At 50.1% G+C, this 16,567-nt stretch overlaps 1 protein-coding gene across 1 annotated transcript; it reads right to left on the bottom strand.

Moving 5' to 3' along the window:
* Positions 1-790: 790 nt before the first annotated feature.
* On the bottom strand, positions 791-15,735 carry LOC119436782 (low-density lipoprotein receptor-related protein 2-like). The gene is given in 33 exon segments (XM_037703772.2): positions 791-1,068; positions 1,357-1,519; positions 1,870-2,031; positions 2,267-2,372; positions 2,556-2,678; positions 2,801-2,997; positions 3,183-3,395; positions 3,507-3,730; positions 4,438-4,598; positions 4,652-4,777; positions 4,845-4,964; positions 5,297-5,416; positions 5,569-5,721; positions 5,972-6,103; positions 6,442-6,469; positions 6,471-6,562; positions 7,381-7,614; positions 7,850-7,966; positions 8,026-8,142; positions 8,230-8,355; positions 8,527-8,738; positions 9,147-9,347; positions 9,983-10,165; positions 10,312-10,528; positions 11,253-11,372; positions 11,432-11,829; positions 11,943-12,114; positions 13,134-13,459; positions 13,461-13,479; positions 13,920-14,036; positions 14,278-14,667; positions 15,167-15,292; positions 15,605-15,735. Coding segments are annotated over 33 exon segments (5,391 nt in total). The 5' UTR covers positions 15,654-15,735; the 3' UTR covers positions 791-921.
* Positions 15,736-16,567: the final 832 nt, after the last annotated feature.

The following is a 16,567-nucleotide window of genomic DNA, read 5'->3' as shown; positions in this document are numbered from 1 at the left end:
TTTGGCTCACCTGGACCTGCTGCGCCAGATGCATTTAAACATGGTAGAGTGTGGCCGGGCTAGTTAGGTTCGAATGAGACTGGGTGATTTCGCAATTTGGGATGTGGCTTGCAGCCACCAACGAAGAACCGCGAGGCTACTTTCATACGCTGTGTTGCCTAGCCTCGACGCAGGCTGTCGCAGCCATATCGAACAGGCAGAAGAGTTCACGCAAACAGCGATTTTGTTAACAGCGTGTGCACGAGACACGACGAAAGCACGACAAATAGACACCGACATAAAAGCCAGAGTTTCATTGCTAGCAGCAGCATGGCCAAAAAATGCCGATCTATTGGAGCTCTCAGTGGATATGGGTGGACGTCCGCTATGCAACGTACTCGCCTTCACGATACATTTTCTCGCGTTGGAGGTATCGACTTGACATCAAAGTACTATCGGCGCATAGCGTATGATGTTGCAGAGGAACCTCCTGGCTAGGTGGTCGTGGTTAACGTTACAGATTAGGCCAAAGTATTCTTTTAACGCTGTGTTGGGCACAGAAACCTTAATCACGGTTTATTTTTTGAGGAAGCTTGGCGTATGGAGAGATGGCTCAATGCACCGGCTACCCATTGAATACCATGCAGCGTACGACTGCACGCATCAGCCGAATTAGCCAGCGGAAACAGGTAGGTGATGCGTCGTACAGCTATGCGATAGCCACCCGTTAATATATCCCCACAGGCAGCACAAGATTGCTGCCAGTGGTAGGAAGGGCATACAAATGAAGCTCATGTAAAAGTAGACTGCGTTTTATTTGTTAGATAAAAGCTATTTTGAACAGCAACATCTTAAAAGCTTTCTGTAAGTATACAGAGCATGTATAAATTAAATGTCACACATTACACAATATACAAACGGGTGACGTTCGACCTTCGGCCACTAGTGCTTCCGGAAGAAGAAAACTTGGTCCTTCACAGCAGAGTCCGAGGCAAGGGCGCACGTGGATTTGTCTTTTGAAGACGAAGACTGTAGGGAGTCACTGGAAGACCAACGCTTGAACTGGCCATCATCGGTGAGAAGCTCCGACTGAAAGAAACAGGAAGTTAGTGCGTGTACACAGGATGTTGAGAGAGCTGTTGTAGCAGGCTGAGGCGCGAAGGAAAACCGTGAATTTTGACTCGCAGAGAGAGCTTAATGAACTTTTAAGTTAGCGAACACCGGAAGGACGAGAAAACGGCGGATGCGTATCTTGTTAAAATCCATGTTGAGGAAAGGTTCAAAGCAACTCCGCAGACACCTTGAGGCCGGAGGAGAGTGATGCAGGCGGGCAGGCTAAAAGCAAGTGCTAGGTAAAAGTCGCAAAGAAATGCATACTTTACGAGTGGCGAACGCAGGATTTATGAAGCCCGGTGCAGGGGTCATGGCGTGGTAATCCTCGTCGGCAGCAACAGGGTGCTCATCTTCGAGCAAGCCCTGGCGCTTCCTGAAGGTAGGTTTCTTGAAGCTGATCGAGAAATCCAAGGCCGCAAGCCTCTCCCTAAGAAAGGACATAAGGGCAGAGAATGAATCGGTGGGCTGTTCAGGATCACGAACGCTTACGGAAGCATCCACCAAGTGGTGGGGGGGGGGGTACGATACAATGAGAACAGTGCTTTAGAAAAGGATACAAGGCTTAAGGAAGGGAAAGTGAGGCCCACAGGCTGAGTAAGACCAGAGGGACGTCTTACTTCAGGCTAGAAGTCGTGCAGTAAATGAAGGTAGCAGTCGATGCGGCTAGATTTAGTGTTGAGGAAGTGGAAATAGGATATGAATCGACGTGAACTAGGTGACCAATGTGTCAAGCCGAGATGAGTAGCGAAGTGGTACTGCACATGCACTCAGCCTTGCCTGTTTCTCCTGTACAGCACGTAGCCAAGGACAAGCAAGGCCACACACAGGATGCTGACGAGGAAGGAGGCCAGCGCTGTAGAGTGGGAGCTGGACTTCTGAGGTAGTGTCGAGACAATCATGGCATCCTTGCAGGAAGGCCCCTTGAAACCGTCGAGACACCTGCGAGAAGGTGTACTATTCACAAATTGCGTACAATATATGAGGCGAAAGCGAGTTGACGAATCTCATTAGTTGCTTAAGCTGGCTAGACAATAAGCAGAGTACTAGTACAGGGATGTATGCTAGAGGGTACGTGCGGGTGCATGTCTAAGGGAATGGCTCAGCATTGATATAAAGCTTGACAGGTGTTAGAGTGCTCGAAAGAGGTCGCGCTTGTCTTGGTCCATTAGCTTACCTGCAGTAGTAAGAACCGTTGCCGGAGATGCAGCGGCCACCATTCAGGCATACAGGATTGCAAAACTGACCAAGGACGTCGGAGCTGGTCAAATTGTAGTGCTCATCTGGGAGAGAACACAAAACGGAAAGTAGTTGCACCTGCGTGCTCAGCAGAGGGTGTGAACGAATCCGGAAATGGGCAGCAGCACCACAGGCTAACGATGCAGATCGGTAAATGCGGGTGGGCGAGGGGAGTGCTCAGCGAGGAGCAACAAGGGAAGATGTCAGCCAGCTAAGCGAAAGCTTACCGGATTCTACACAGCTATGAGCGTCCTGTGCCAGAGAGTAGCCATGAGAACAAGCACACGCGTACGCACTAGGGTTCAGCAGGCAGATGTGTGCGCACTGGTTGCGGGCGCAGCGGTTTACGCCTGGATAGATGTAACGAGAAACCACGAAGTCTAAGCGTAAAATGGTGGTAACAGAATAAGAGCACGCTGTGTAGATTCTTGTTACAGGCTAGCGTCTAATTGAAGAGTAAAGAAATATGTACCACTTGGTTGGTGAACAGCATGAAGAACTTTGAGAACCGTGGCTTTGGCTGTGCCGTGATGTACAAGGCCAATGTTTGTGCCGGTGTATTTGTTGCAGGCCATCAGAGAGTCCGAGCCCCAGTCAGACCAGTATAGCCAGTCTTCGAATAGAGCGATGCTGAACGGGCTTGACAGGCCAGCACCTCGGACCAATTTTCTGCAATTAACAATTCAGCAAGTTGGAAACGCATTCCTAAACAGCGCCAGAGATTACGCGACATGGCCGAGCTACAGGCAACAAGTTCGTGCGGGCTGTTGACTATTACTACTGCGGCTTAAATGTGCACGGTAGCAGGTGCAAGTTACGGGTAATTAGAAAGGATTACAGGACTGCCGCCTTACCGCTGTTTGCCATCGTATGTTGCACTTTCAATGACATTTTTGTTCGCGTCCGACCAATATATGCGCTTGTGAACGGCGTCAATGGTAATGGAGCAAGGCCACAAGATCTTATCCGTGAGCAAGATAATTCTTGCAGTGCCGTCCATGTTGGAGCGCTCAATGAGGCCGTGGTCTTTGTTCACGACTTCGTGCCATACAGCCCAGAACATCAACCTGGAATAATTGAGGATATCAGTATTCTATCCCTAGCTGTTGTACACGTAATACAATTTGAGCCAAATACTGCAGCCTAAGCAACGAAAAAGATTGGGAAGACGCACTAACCCGTCGTTAGCCGAAAGGGCGAACGTGTTCAGGTGCGAGTAGGTCGTATCGACGACGTCGGTGCAGTGTTTGAAAGTGGGCTCGCACGCTTGTATGTGAACCCAGCCGTCGGTGAAGTAGATGTTGCCGGCTACCCAGTCGACCGCAACGTGGTGGGGCTCGTGGATGTCGTCGAGAAGTGTGAACTGCTTGCCGTTTCCTAGAGTCATAACGTTGATGACACCCTGAAAAGTGGTCGAGCGCCAGGTTAGCCAAACAGAAGGAGTAGAACTGCGACAGACAGGAGCACTACGAGAGGTCACGATAATATACGCCGAAGGTGCAAGAAAGCAAGAACAGCCTGAGCCTCCAAAAGGTTACGAGTTGCAGTAAACATGGGTAAACTGGAAAGCCTTGATGGTAAAACTCCTCGAAAATGTACAGGCAAGCTAGGCGGCCGTGGAGGTGTGTCTTGAAAGTGGTACAGAAGTGTATATTAGCCGAGTGGTTCAGCGAGGCTCAGCTGCTGTAGGAGCTATTGAAGTGCTTGGAGAACTAAGTGTACTTAAGGCACTGTAGGAACGTGCTGTCATCGAAGTATAAATAGTGCCGACTCTTTCCGCTTACAGGTTCGCTCTTCAAGCACCGGGGAAATAAGGCAAGTGTACCGGATATTTAGGGCACTAGAAAAGCGAAGGAAAGAACACCGCTGGAATTCTGAATTGGACCCTTTGCGACACGAATGATATGCCCTGCGATAGTCGTCACGTGCGTATTGGTTTAACAGCAGCTATCAGGGCTTATCGGGTACCAATGAAATGACATGTCAGTTACGGGATGAAGTGGGTGGATGGTGAGGCTGCCGTCAAAAAGCAGATTTATAAGGAAGCAGTTGCAAACTTGAAGCACAGATCAAACAGGTATGCGTGCGAAGGACAGGAAGTAGGGGTACCTCGTCCATTTCGGTCCAGAATACGGACTGGTCGGTCACTCGGTAGTCCATACCATGCATATCTGAGAGAGAATCTTCAGCAAGTAAATGCTGGGCATGACCGTGCATTGAAAAGCTCCGTATCTGGTTCGGAAGCATGTAGAGCAGGAACGCTTCCCCATCTGAAAGTGCAGAGCCGATTAATAACAGCAATGTGGTAGCAGGCGTTACGTACATTGAACCTTGCAGTAGCGGCGGTCGACACCGAGGGCGTAACCATCAGCGCATGTGCACTTGAAGCTGCCCTTAGAGTTCTGACAGAAGTGACTGCAATGGCCGGGAGTTTGACATTCATCGACGTCTGGAGGAAATTTTGCAGAGAGGAAGCGATGAGTGCCAAGTTAGGACAAAATGAGCGGAAAACATACCATCGCACGACTTGTGATCTGGGTTGAGCCGGTAACCGGGATGACAGGAACAAATCGGACCAGATGGAGATTCCCGGCAGATGTGAGCGCATCCTCCATTAGCAGTGCCGCAATGTTTTACTGAAAGTATAGAAACAGCACGCAGTTGTGAGCGTGGCAGGCTAAGGCAGTGGCAACTTACAGCGCACAGATGAATCAGCAAGCTCACGTCTACTGTTGTGCAGTGGGAAGAGCGAGTAAAGCAGTAGGAGCTGCAGTAACGAGCGCGCTATGCTTTTACGAATCGCCGGCGTTCGGTTTAATACTGTTCCTGAATCAGGCGAACTGTTAGGCGACATAAATGAGGATTAAGTCACTTTCGCAGCAGAATGGGGCATGCATCAAAAACCATGGAGATGGAAGTATCCAGACGAGAGAAGTGAAGGCTCTTGAGAGTAGTAATGCAACTGTACCGCAATGGCTGCCTTCGTCCGAGAAATCGGCGCAATCGGTGCGTCCGTCGCATACACGGGACCAGGCGATGCATTCGTGGGAACCGCACCGGAATTCGTTGCCCCAGCAGGCAGGCGCAGCTGAAGGAAATGCAACACGAGTTGAAGGCGACATATGGATGGAACTTGTTACTATGGTTGCAGGCTCATTTGAGAGCTGTAGTGATAATGCGGCAAGACGAGAGGGCCATCAAGACACCACGCCACCAAGGAGGTGCGAGAGCAGTACTCACTAGTTGCGCGAACCTGCGTGGTGGGGTGACATCGAGGAAGGAGTTCATCCATGCCATCGCCGCAGTCGTCGTCACCGTCGCAGAGCCAGCTTTGCAGAATGCAGCGTTTTGTTCCAGTGCAGAAGAACTCAGCTGACTGGCATATGGGCGCAGCTGCGAGTATAGAAAGTTGCGATGCCAGATAAGTCAGCAAAGTGCATTTACTTGATACAAGGTCACGCAGAGGAAAATTGAACGTTTTGCTAGGAATCGAGAGTGGCTAAATGCGGCTCTCGTGCTGTCACTCCATGAAGCTCAATGCGTTGACCTTCGTTTAATTGTGCGCCGTCCCGTTTATGTTGCGTTCTCGAGTCGACACTGCCGCGTTGCAGGAAAACTAACGCGGGCATACGGAAAAGCTTACAGCAGTTGCGCTCGTCCCTGCCGTTGTGACAGTCGACGTAGCCGTCACACATGTCGTGGGCGTAGATGCAGTGGCCATCACCACAGTTGACCATGCCCGTGGGACACTTCGATCGGTTGACCTTTGCGTAATCTGAGATGGGTAGAACAAGTGCGTGCAGCATTAGAGGTGGAAGTGAAATGATCAACGAAGGAGGCAGTGTCACCATCCGATTAACTGCCTAATGGATTACCTTAAGCGGCAACAAGGCATCGCCATAGGATGGATAGGTGGGCTAGCCGGCAGTGTATTAAACTTTGAGCACTATAAACACACAAGACGTAGAAACGGAACACAGCGCGCGTGGCGTTTGTTTTATGTCTAGTGTGTTAATAGCGCTCCAGGTTGTCTAATAAGGCATCGCCGTTGCATTAAATCACACAGCTGCATATTTGTCCTCAACACTACAACTAAAGAGCGGGCAGGCTCACCACAGCCAACTTCGTCGGAGGCGTCTTCAGCAGTCGTCATCGTGGTCGCAGCGAAGCCTCTTGTCTACGCACTGCCCATTGGTGCAGTGGAAATCGTCAACCAAGCAGGTGAGAGGTTCGGCTGCAGAGGCAGGGAAAGTGGCGTACGTAGCAATGGTGAAATCGTGGGACAGGTGATGAAAAGAACGAGCGAAGTCTGGGCGGGGAGGTATGAATGTGGTGGAATATATTTATGCATGTGATAGAACGACAGAAACCGACTTGGTCACGGCAGAAGACGAGCGACCGCTGAGGGGTAATCGATACGACCTGCGAATAGCGGCGGTAATGCTGGATTGAGGTGGCAGTCGAGGTGGACAAGACTGACCAATAGGCAGAAGGTTGTGGATGGCGGGACATGGACCAGTTATGCAGAAGGGGTTGGAAGCGGAACACGATGTTTATCGAACAGATATTGTCAAAAAAATCACCTGCAATAGGTGTTTATTGGGAAGAGGCTGAAATTAACTGAATAATGGGCGACATGTAGCTAAACGAGAATTCGGGGCACGTGTTGGAGACGGAGGAATAAAGTAACGTTATAATGAAGTTCATATCTTTCAGGACAGTGGTCGAGTGAAGCACAGATCTCGGAAGTGCCGCTAATCCCGATATGCATCTGCATGGCAGTTCTCATCGCTGATGGTCTTCATTTCGCAATACGTGCCGGTATCTTAAAACTGAATTAAATTGGCCGTCAATTCGTTACGAGAACATCGCGATTTATGACGCAGTTAAGTCGAGTTTCAGGTAACCGACCTAAGTACGCCGAATTGCAGTTGCCTCCATGCAGTTTTAAAAGTTGTGCTACAGAAGACAGCTAGTACGCATATGGGACATTAAATGCGAACGTCCGTCGGGTTGACAAGCAAACATGGAACCTAAATTAAATTTCCTTACTGCAGTTTTTTTCGTCCGAGGAATCTGTGCAGTCTGCATGGCCGTCGCAAGTCCAGTCGTGGGGAATACACTGGCCATTGGCGCAGCGGTCGTGACCGCTAGGGCAGCGTACGGCGTGGCAGTTGAGCTCGTCGTCACCATCGGGGCAGTCTTCAGAGCCATCGCAACGCCAGTAGAGAGGAACACAGACTCCGCTGCGGCAGGTGTACTGGTGGGTAGCGCAGGTCTGGCGGGCTACGAAAGAATAGGCCTGCTTTGTAACATGTCAACACACCGAAGGGAGAAAGTGGCGTGCGCTGGATTATTGAAGTTTAGTCCCAATTATTGGCTGGAGATTTACATATTCTGCGCGACCAGTGGCGCTGGAGGAAGCCACGCAATGAACGTGTCATTGAAAAGTGGTAGGGATTGGGTTAATGAAGCTGCGGCAAATGGAAGGGATGCTTCATGGAAGAAAAACGATTCTCACTGCAGTTCTTTTCATCGGAGAGGTCACCACAGTCGTTGTAGCCGTCACACTGCCATTCCTTTTCAATGCAACGGCCGTTGGAGCATGTGAAGTCGGTGGAAGGACACGTGGCTGCACCTGCGTGCAGGAGTATGGCAGTCTAACGGGGAGTGCGCTAAAGAAATCCAAAGCCATACCACAAGATGCTTCGTCCGCGTTGTCGGAGCAGTCCTTGTGGCCGTCGCACCAGTAGGTGGCGGCGATGCAACGGCCAGCGCATGGGAGCTCGTGCGGACGGCAGGTGCCGTTTTCGACTGAAACAGGTGGAAAGTGGGAAAACTCGGTGTTAACGCGTGGTCAGAGGGTTAAGCCTGTTTGAAGTGCAAGAAATAGAGAAGGACCTCGACAGGTGGCGTTGTCAGCATTGAGGGCCATTCCAGGTGGACAGAAGCAGGAGCGGTCTGTAGTGCGAACTGGTAGGCAGGTGTGGGAGCAGCCACCATTATTTTGTCCACACGGACCGGACGCTGCAAGACGAGAAAGTGAACATTAAAGCATTAACGACTGGTAGTGGGCATGAATGAAACAGAGCTAGAAAGCCGGCAGAAAAGGCAAGATGGGAATGACGAGCATGGTACGAACGTGGTACAATTGCAAGAAATAAGCGGGTGACATGGGCACAAAGAGCATGAACTTACCGAACGGAGGGACTTGAGAAGCGACAATCACACGCCTCGAATAGGTGCCGTTTCGCGTAGACCGCAGGGGAACGTGACGGCGAAGGTTGGGCTCGACAGACAGATCGATGTATTCAAGGGAGGCGTTGTCACGGGATATCCAGTGGATTTCGTTGTGCGCAGCAGACACCGAAGAGACATGCGCTTTCACTTGTTGAACGATGACCGGTGTCCTGGAAAACGTAAGTGATAATAGAATAGTTAATAGCGATAATAAGTAAGCATGCCGACAGGCATTCGTTAGTGATTGGAGATGATCCATGGGGCAGTGTTTATGAAGAGGTCAATAAAGGCGGGAAGTGGTGGTAAGGCAATGTAAAAGGTCGTAGCTGTGAAAGTGCACCATGACATCGCACGTATTAAGGCAACGTAATGGTGGCTGTAGTGTTATGGAAGTGCATAGATAGCGCTGATGTACGAGATTCAGTTTTCGAAGCTCGAATAGCGCACCTGGCCGTGAAGTAATGAGACAGAGTGGAAATGCCGGTGAAAGGTTATGGAACGGGTGGATCAGCGATGCTAAGGGACAGTGAGAGTTCTATCGCGCGAACGTGCTACAGGAAGTCGTTGAAAATGCTTACGCCGAGAACGTGTTCCGAAGGTCTAAATATTCGATGGTTCCACGAGTGGCGTCAGCCCAGACGAGCTTCCGGGCCACCAGATCGACGCTAAGGGAGACTGGAAGCAGCAGAGTGGATAAAGGAAGTAGCCGGGGGTTTCGGCCATCCATTGTGTACGAGGTAATCGCGGGTAGGTCACCGGCGGTCAGCACAAAAAGTATTCTGAAAAGAAACAAAGGATGGTCTAGTTACTTAAGAGCGCGATGTGCTGACGGGACGGAACGGCAAACTTGTGGCGGTGCATCTGTGCTGGGCCATTACAGTCGTGGGTATATCCCTTCAGTCATAAATTATGATCGACTGTTTGATGATGCGAGTTCATGCCAAGGTGATGCCTTGTTTTCAACGGGGGTGTGCAAGGTCGTGGAATGACTACATGGTGTAACGATAGTTACGGAGTAATCAAATATGTATTCAACGGTCAGTCATGCTGCGCTTGTCCATAAAACAATGTCTACAAACCGCTCGAATTATATGCGCAATTTAATTGTTGTGCAAGCATTAGAAAAACTTTACAATTGCTAATCAACCGCCTCACGACGAAAGCACCCGACAAACACAGCAATGCCGTCACCAAAGCGGTCCTCTAATTCCACTCAAAATGGAGGTACGTCAGGCAAGCAGAATGTTAAAGTAGCCTTAAGCTTCATGTTGGTGGCGCATTCCTCGTCCCATTTCACAGAAACTGCAGCAATAAGTCGCGTCCACAAATGTACGCCACGACTGAAGGGGACAAGCTGCTGTGCAGGTAGATTGCATTATGCCTTAGCAAGAGAAGGAAGAGTCGAAGGGCTTACCCAGCAAAAGGGTAGAGAGCAACGCCAACTGGTCGGCGGAGGTCGTCCCGGATGATGGCGTGACCGGAACCGTTGGCTCGGCATACCTCGAGCGTGTACTTGTCGGCGTCTACCCAGTAGAGAAGTTGATGAGTCACGTCGAAATCCATGCCGAAGACCGAGCCAATGTGATTGTGGACGGTCCTGCAAATGAAAGGAATGAAGCGAAATTGGGTGCTGCAGCACACGACGGTGAGAACTGCTAATGAACGGGAACGAAGATGGAATGCTGAAGTCCACTGAAACCATGTGGCATTCAAGCAAAGTCAGAAGCATAGGGGAACGCCTACCATTGACTGAAAGTGTTGACGTTGACTGCGGACAGGATTTCGTGGCGATTGTCACTGTAGTGGAGCGTTTGGTTGGACCAGTCGAAGGCCAGCGCACTAATCATTCCCAAATTGGAAAAGGGCAACGCAACGGGGAGAGGAGCACCGACCCTGTCGAGTTCAATCTTGTACAGCAAGTCTTCTTCAGCTACGACGACGAAACGGAAGTCCTTGGTAACTGTAAAGACACGCGTGCAATTTAACACGAAAGCAAGAGGCATAGCAGGAGGGGCACCCTTCATGCGAATTATCATGGAACGGCCGCGTGAGTGACATTCCCGAGCCTAATAGCACTTACGCTGGACATCACTCAATGGTGAACTGGCTGTTGAGGCGAAGCGCAATCTAGGCTGTCCGTTTCAGAGAGGAAAAAAAAAGGGACAGGAAAACTACAGGGTGTATCTGCTGTATATTGTTATGCTAGCCATTACGGCTATGGGTCCAAAGAAGTTTGCGAGAGATTTAAGTGTACGAAGATGAAAACAATCCATAAATTGTCATGTGTTGCAGACAACGCGCTTCTCGTGGCACCCGCGTTAATAGCACGTTCTGCATTCGCAAGCAGAAACCGAATAAAATTCTAAAATTCAGGTGGCGTGCAGCATGATCAGAACAGCCAGATCAACTGGATATGGCTGGATGGAACGCCAAGGATTGAGCGGCCGCCATTCGACGAAGTTCAGCAGTGCACAGGAACACCATGCACATGGAAATGAAGGTGTACGGAGAGGCAGTGCGAGTGCGCGAGGTTTTGCGCTAGCAGGGTCACCAGGAGGAGCGCGTGTTATCGGTTCAAAGAATTAAGGCGGCGATGAGAAGTTGCGAATAGAGTCGGAAAGGCGAAATGCTTGAAGTATGAAAGGTTGGCGCAAGAGAGAGCTGCGACAAAATGAACAGCAAACCTGTGCAAGAGCGCTTGTCAGCCGCCAGTTTGTATCCAATGCGGCACAGGCACATGTAGGAGTTGGCAGAGAGCACGCAGATGTGATCACAGGGGTTGGCCCAGCATGGATTCTGGATGCCTAAGGAAGAGGAAGGTTAAGGTAAAGCGCGAAATGGTGCGAGAAAACGTGTGATGTACCTCGCAGGCGTAGGACTGGATGGTAAACGTGAACACCCATGATGTGGTTGCCGTTTTCACGTAAAACGCGGTGGTGGTGCTTGCCGGTAAGCTTGTTGCTGGAGTCGAGGGAGTAAGATGCCCAGTCGCTCCAGTAAACCGTGTCCTCAAAAACAGCAAGGGCGAAAGGGTGGAAGACATCTTCATCCATGACGACGGCTCGTCTCAGGGTGGCGAGCTCCAGGAATTCCAGCCTGGAGAGCTTGGCGTCACACCAGTAGAGACGGTTGGTGGTCTGATCCAACGTAAGGCCGTTAGGCCAACCAAGATCGGTCGATACCAATTGCTGGATGTTCGTGCCGTCCATACTCGAATGCATGACTGCTGGCTGCGAGCCCCAGTCTGTCCAGTACATGGCCCTGACGACCAGAAAATGAGGGGCGGGGGAATGTGAAAGCAGATGCAGTTGTGTTAAGCTACGTGCAGTACTAAAGTAAACAGATTTGCGGAAGTGAAGGTAGAAATGACGTACTTTTGCGGTGGGTTTACGATGATGGCTCGAGGAGAATCCACCGACTCCGTAATCAGGGCGCTGCAAGAAAGGCCATCTGTAGTACACACAAGGATGCGTTTGACGAGAGAGTCCGTGATGTACAGGTTATTTGTAACCCAGTCCAATGAGAGATCTTCCAGTAGAGTTTTTTCTGAAATAAAAAGGAAAGCGGTTAAGAAAAACCGAGAGAACTGAATTCGACACCGATACAGGAGGGGGTGATACGGAAGGAGCAATAGTGAAGTTCATGCAAGTGCAGCAACAAGCAATCAATGGGATTCGCGGGCGGAAATTGGCAATTGTAACGTTGCAGTGAGGTAAACAGGCAGTTACAAGGCCTTAAGCTTATTAGGCAAGGCTTTTCACTCCAGGAAACAAGTGAAACAGGCAAACGGAGGTCAGTAGCAAGCGTGGTCGGCTCATGCAATACAGGTGTAGACGCACTACGGGTATATAAGCGAGCCTAGGAAACCACATACGAGAATCATGCGCCATTTGATACATCGAGTGCGTTCGAGCTGCAACAAGAACGCGAAGCAGGCTCAGTAATTTTAACACCCGAGTGGAGTAAACGTTTAGAAAAACCGCCCCCCAGTACACACGCGTAAAACGCAAATGAAAAGGGGGGGGGGGGGGGGGGGGTCTCTTAGGACAGGCCATTGTGCCGATGCTTCATGGCGCTTTCCTAGTAATGTAGAAAATTGATGCTGGTGTAGGCCAACATTCCTCATCGTATTCAGATGAATGATGTCGGTTGATCAGGGTTATGCATGCTGCTGTTGGCTCAATGTGAATTGCCTTTGATAACGAATGCAAATAACCATAGGCGTCAATTTAAACCATAACAGTGGAGTGCGTGCCCGAAGCATTACTGAAGGTACGGTGCGCGCTCAGGTTTTTTTTTCGCGACGATTGTACTTCGCAAATGTTGCAGTAAGTTTCGGTTCAAACTAAGTACATATGCGGAAACTTTCATGAGCTGCGATGTGTAGCTTCGCTTACAAAACGCATACCTGCCGAGTACTCCAAATCGTAAGGATGCGAAGCTCTTTAGGGGATCTAACGTGAGGTGTGCCTATTGTGAAAGGACAGTATGCGAAATAGCAGGAAGGAGACGGATGATCTCGGGGGCGGTACTGAGCAAGGGTGCTACAGAGCGGCAAGACTTACCTGCACTGAAGAGAGTTTTGAACCCCGAACCATCAAGGCGGCAGGAATGAATGGACGACTTGCGTGCAGAGACATCGGTCCAATATACACGGTGCTGGTCGCTGTCGAACTCCACGCCGACGGCCTGAGCCTCAGCCGGGTGGATTTCGAAATACCGGTTGGATCGAAGCCAGAGGCCACGAATTTCCTTCGTGTTGGAGAAGAGAAGGAGCGGCTCAGGGTCTCGTGCCTTGCAGAAGCTTTTGTCGGCGAGCTGGTAGCCCTCGAGACAGTGACAGGAGTAAGACCCAGGAGAGTTTGTGCACCCGTGGCTGCAGACGTGAGGTTTCAGCGCATTCGTCGTCATCTGCAAGTAGCGGACAAAGACGCAACAACGGTTGATGCAACGGTGTGGAACCGGAGGTCCGCCATGAATCGTAAATCTAGGAGTGATGTCGGAAAATGCCCCTTATTTAATAGCATTCGCAAAATATGGAAACTACTGGACGGCAGCGCGTGTGTGCGTGATGGCCTATTCGCGTAATGGGATGGAAAACCATCACCGCAGCCCCCGTGGAAGGCTCTGGAGCAAATACAGGCTGGGACAACATCCTTGTGCAAGTAGTGCGTTCGTACGGACCGCACCCTCCGTAGGGAGACGCGATAACGGCGTTGAAGGACGAAGGCCCTTCGACACCGGTTATACCGCGTGTTCAGAAATGTTGAGAAATGCCGTCAAGGCAAAGCTGTACAATATACCACGCAGCGAAGAATCTAGCAAAAGGTATGTAGGTGTAATAGAAATACCGGCACAAGAGATGTGGTCTGCCATGAGGTGGAAGCCCGTATTGCAGTAACAGGTAGAACCATTGGTGGCAACGAAGCACCCTTGACTGCATTTTTTCTGGCTGCACTCGTTGACCTCTGCAAAGGAACGAAGGAGGGCAATCATTCGGGCAATGTCACTTGCAGGAATGCTAAGCAGCGGTAAGAGCACGAAGACAGCATCGGTAGCGGGAGCATTGTAGCGAGACTGAAATTGAGGAATAGGAAGCCCACAGCTATGGCACAATGCCGAAATAATTCCTGGGTGGCAAAACAGTGAGCGAAACTAACGCTACACGGATGAAGGCTAAAAGCGTAGCGTTAAGCAGTTTTTACTCACTGCAGAAGGCGCCTTCGTCAGCGCCGTCGCCACAATCCTTCCGGCCATCGCACACCTTTGAAGGACCAAGGCACTGTCCGTCCAGGCACGGGAAGCGACCCTGGTCGACGTCGCAACGAGGCGCTGCCGTGCTGGTGGTATCGTTTTTAGGAACACAGTTCAGTTCATCGGAGGCATCGGCACAGTCTTCCGTTTCATCACAACGCCAGTGGCTAGGGATGCACTCGTTATTGTGACAGCGGTAGCCGGTGCAGTTGTTCAAGTGGCAGTCCAACTCGTCAGTAGAGTCGTGACAGTCTGCTTCGCCGTCGCACACCCATATTGCAGGTACGCAGTAGCTGCCGTCGCGGCAGGCGAATCTGTCCGAGGGACAACGATTGGGGTGGTCACCTATACGACGGGAAAGCGAGTAGCAAGTTACACGCATGGAACTACCGAGGCATTTGCTTAGGATAATTGACTGCGTAGTAGCCGAGAGGACAAAGAAATACCAGTTTCTAAGCATGCAAGAGGAAAGGTGAACAGAGTAGTAAAGGCAGATCATCGCACTGAAGCACGGCAGGCTTTTAACCGAGCGATAACACATGGAAGAGACCGAAACGCAGAAACCATGGCCTGAACACGGACGCGCAGACATGCAACAACTAACCGAGAAAACATGACACCCGGAACAAATGCCCGTAGTCGGATAACCGAGTACTGAAAAGTTGCAGATGAAAGGTCAAATTAGAAGCTCCAAACTGAAGGGTATGGTGACGGAACGGGAAGCTTTCCGGCAAAAGCATTTACGAGCTAAACCTGTGTCAAAGCTGCTCGACGTGTTTCGAGGTATTAGAAATAAGAAAATAAACCGTGACCAGAAAATAGGATACAATTCAACACGTCTTACTGCATCCGGTCTCGTCCTTGTGGTTGCCGCAGTCGTTCTGGCCATCGCACCTCCAGAACATGGTGATACAGCGGTCGTTACCGCAGTCAAACCACCCTTGCTGGCACTCGCAGGCCGCGTCGCGCACTGCAGCAACAGTAAGACAAGAGGAGCACTACGAATGAGGCACGCGAGGCAATATTGGCGTCGTGCTCGAAAGTGCAACGGGAACCGTTCACGAATGACAGCAACATGTACAAGTACTCCCCTCGCGAAGTTTCCCCCATCACAGCTCCTTGCACACATACGATTACGCAAACGTCGGCCAATGTATGCCCCACTGCGTTCTAGTAACACATCGTTAGTTCTGAATCTGTGATTATGATACGGCAAAACCGACTGCGCAAAAAACAATAGTAGACACGGTACAGTATACTGAAAAATAAAGCAGTGGCTCACCCAAATACAAAGCAACTGCTGCCAGCACAACACACGCGACAGACTTCATGCTGCTCCCGGATTAAGTGCGTCCTCACGTCCAGCTGCAAGAAATAGCGAGTTCAATGGCGAAGCATGCCGGTTACCATGCCGGCGGCCAACTGAGCGGTCGTTCGCTCAAGCGTTATACTTATAGCACTTCCACCGTAACCACTGGCCAATTACAGGGTCGTATTCAAGTGACATCATCATTCAAGTCCACGTAGCATTTGGAACAAAATGCTTCATTCAATACTGCCGCCTTCGTTCTAGATAACCAATAATCTCTGGAAGAATCAGTCGTCGCGACAGTATGTATCATTCCTCTTTTTTTTATCTCTCTATTTTTCTTGCTTGTTTTCTAAGCAGTGATCCCAACCAAAATCTCTGAGACATGATTCTTCCCGAGTAAACAACGGCTATCCGTACGGGTTAACGTCCTGCTGCGCAGCTAATGGCTGCTAATGCCTGATGATGATGTGTGGTGTTTTATGGCGCAAGGGCCAGGTATGGCGAAAGAGCGCCATGACAAGTGGTAATATAATCGATGAGCTGTTTGACGGAGGCAATGAGTTTCTCATGGTAGATGTGACATGGCTGTAAAGGGGCCTAAAAACTGTCGCTGTAGATGGCGTAAAACATACAGGGTGTTTCATTTTAGCTGCCCAAATTTTTAAAAATTGCCTGTGGCAGATAGCACAATTATAATCCTTGATCGAAACTACTCGATGAGGCGGCCATTACTTCCACGAGAAATCAAAACGCCTGATTGAATAATTCACATAATTACGCTAATTAACTTTTTAAATAATTATTTCACGGTAAATCTTTCAATCTACGAATTATAGCCTCTGAGTTCGCAAGGCGTTTCCACTTGGAACGAATTATCAGGACTGAACCAGTTTCAAGATATTAATTTTCAATGTGTCCGACGAAATGCATGGG

The sequence above is a fragment of the Dermacentor silvarum genome, chromosome 1 (genome assembly GCF_013339745.2).
Source record: "Dermacentor silvarum isolate Dsil-2018 chromosome 1, BIME_Dsil_1.4, whole genome shotgun sequence".
Taxonomy (NCBI): Eukaryota; Metazoa; Arthropoda; class Arachnida; order Ixodida; family Ixodidae; genus Dermacentor; species Dermacentor silvarum.
The sequence above is the reverse complement of the archived record's forward strand: the minus strand, read 5'-3'. Positions and strand labels throughout refer to the sequence as shown.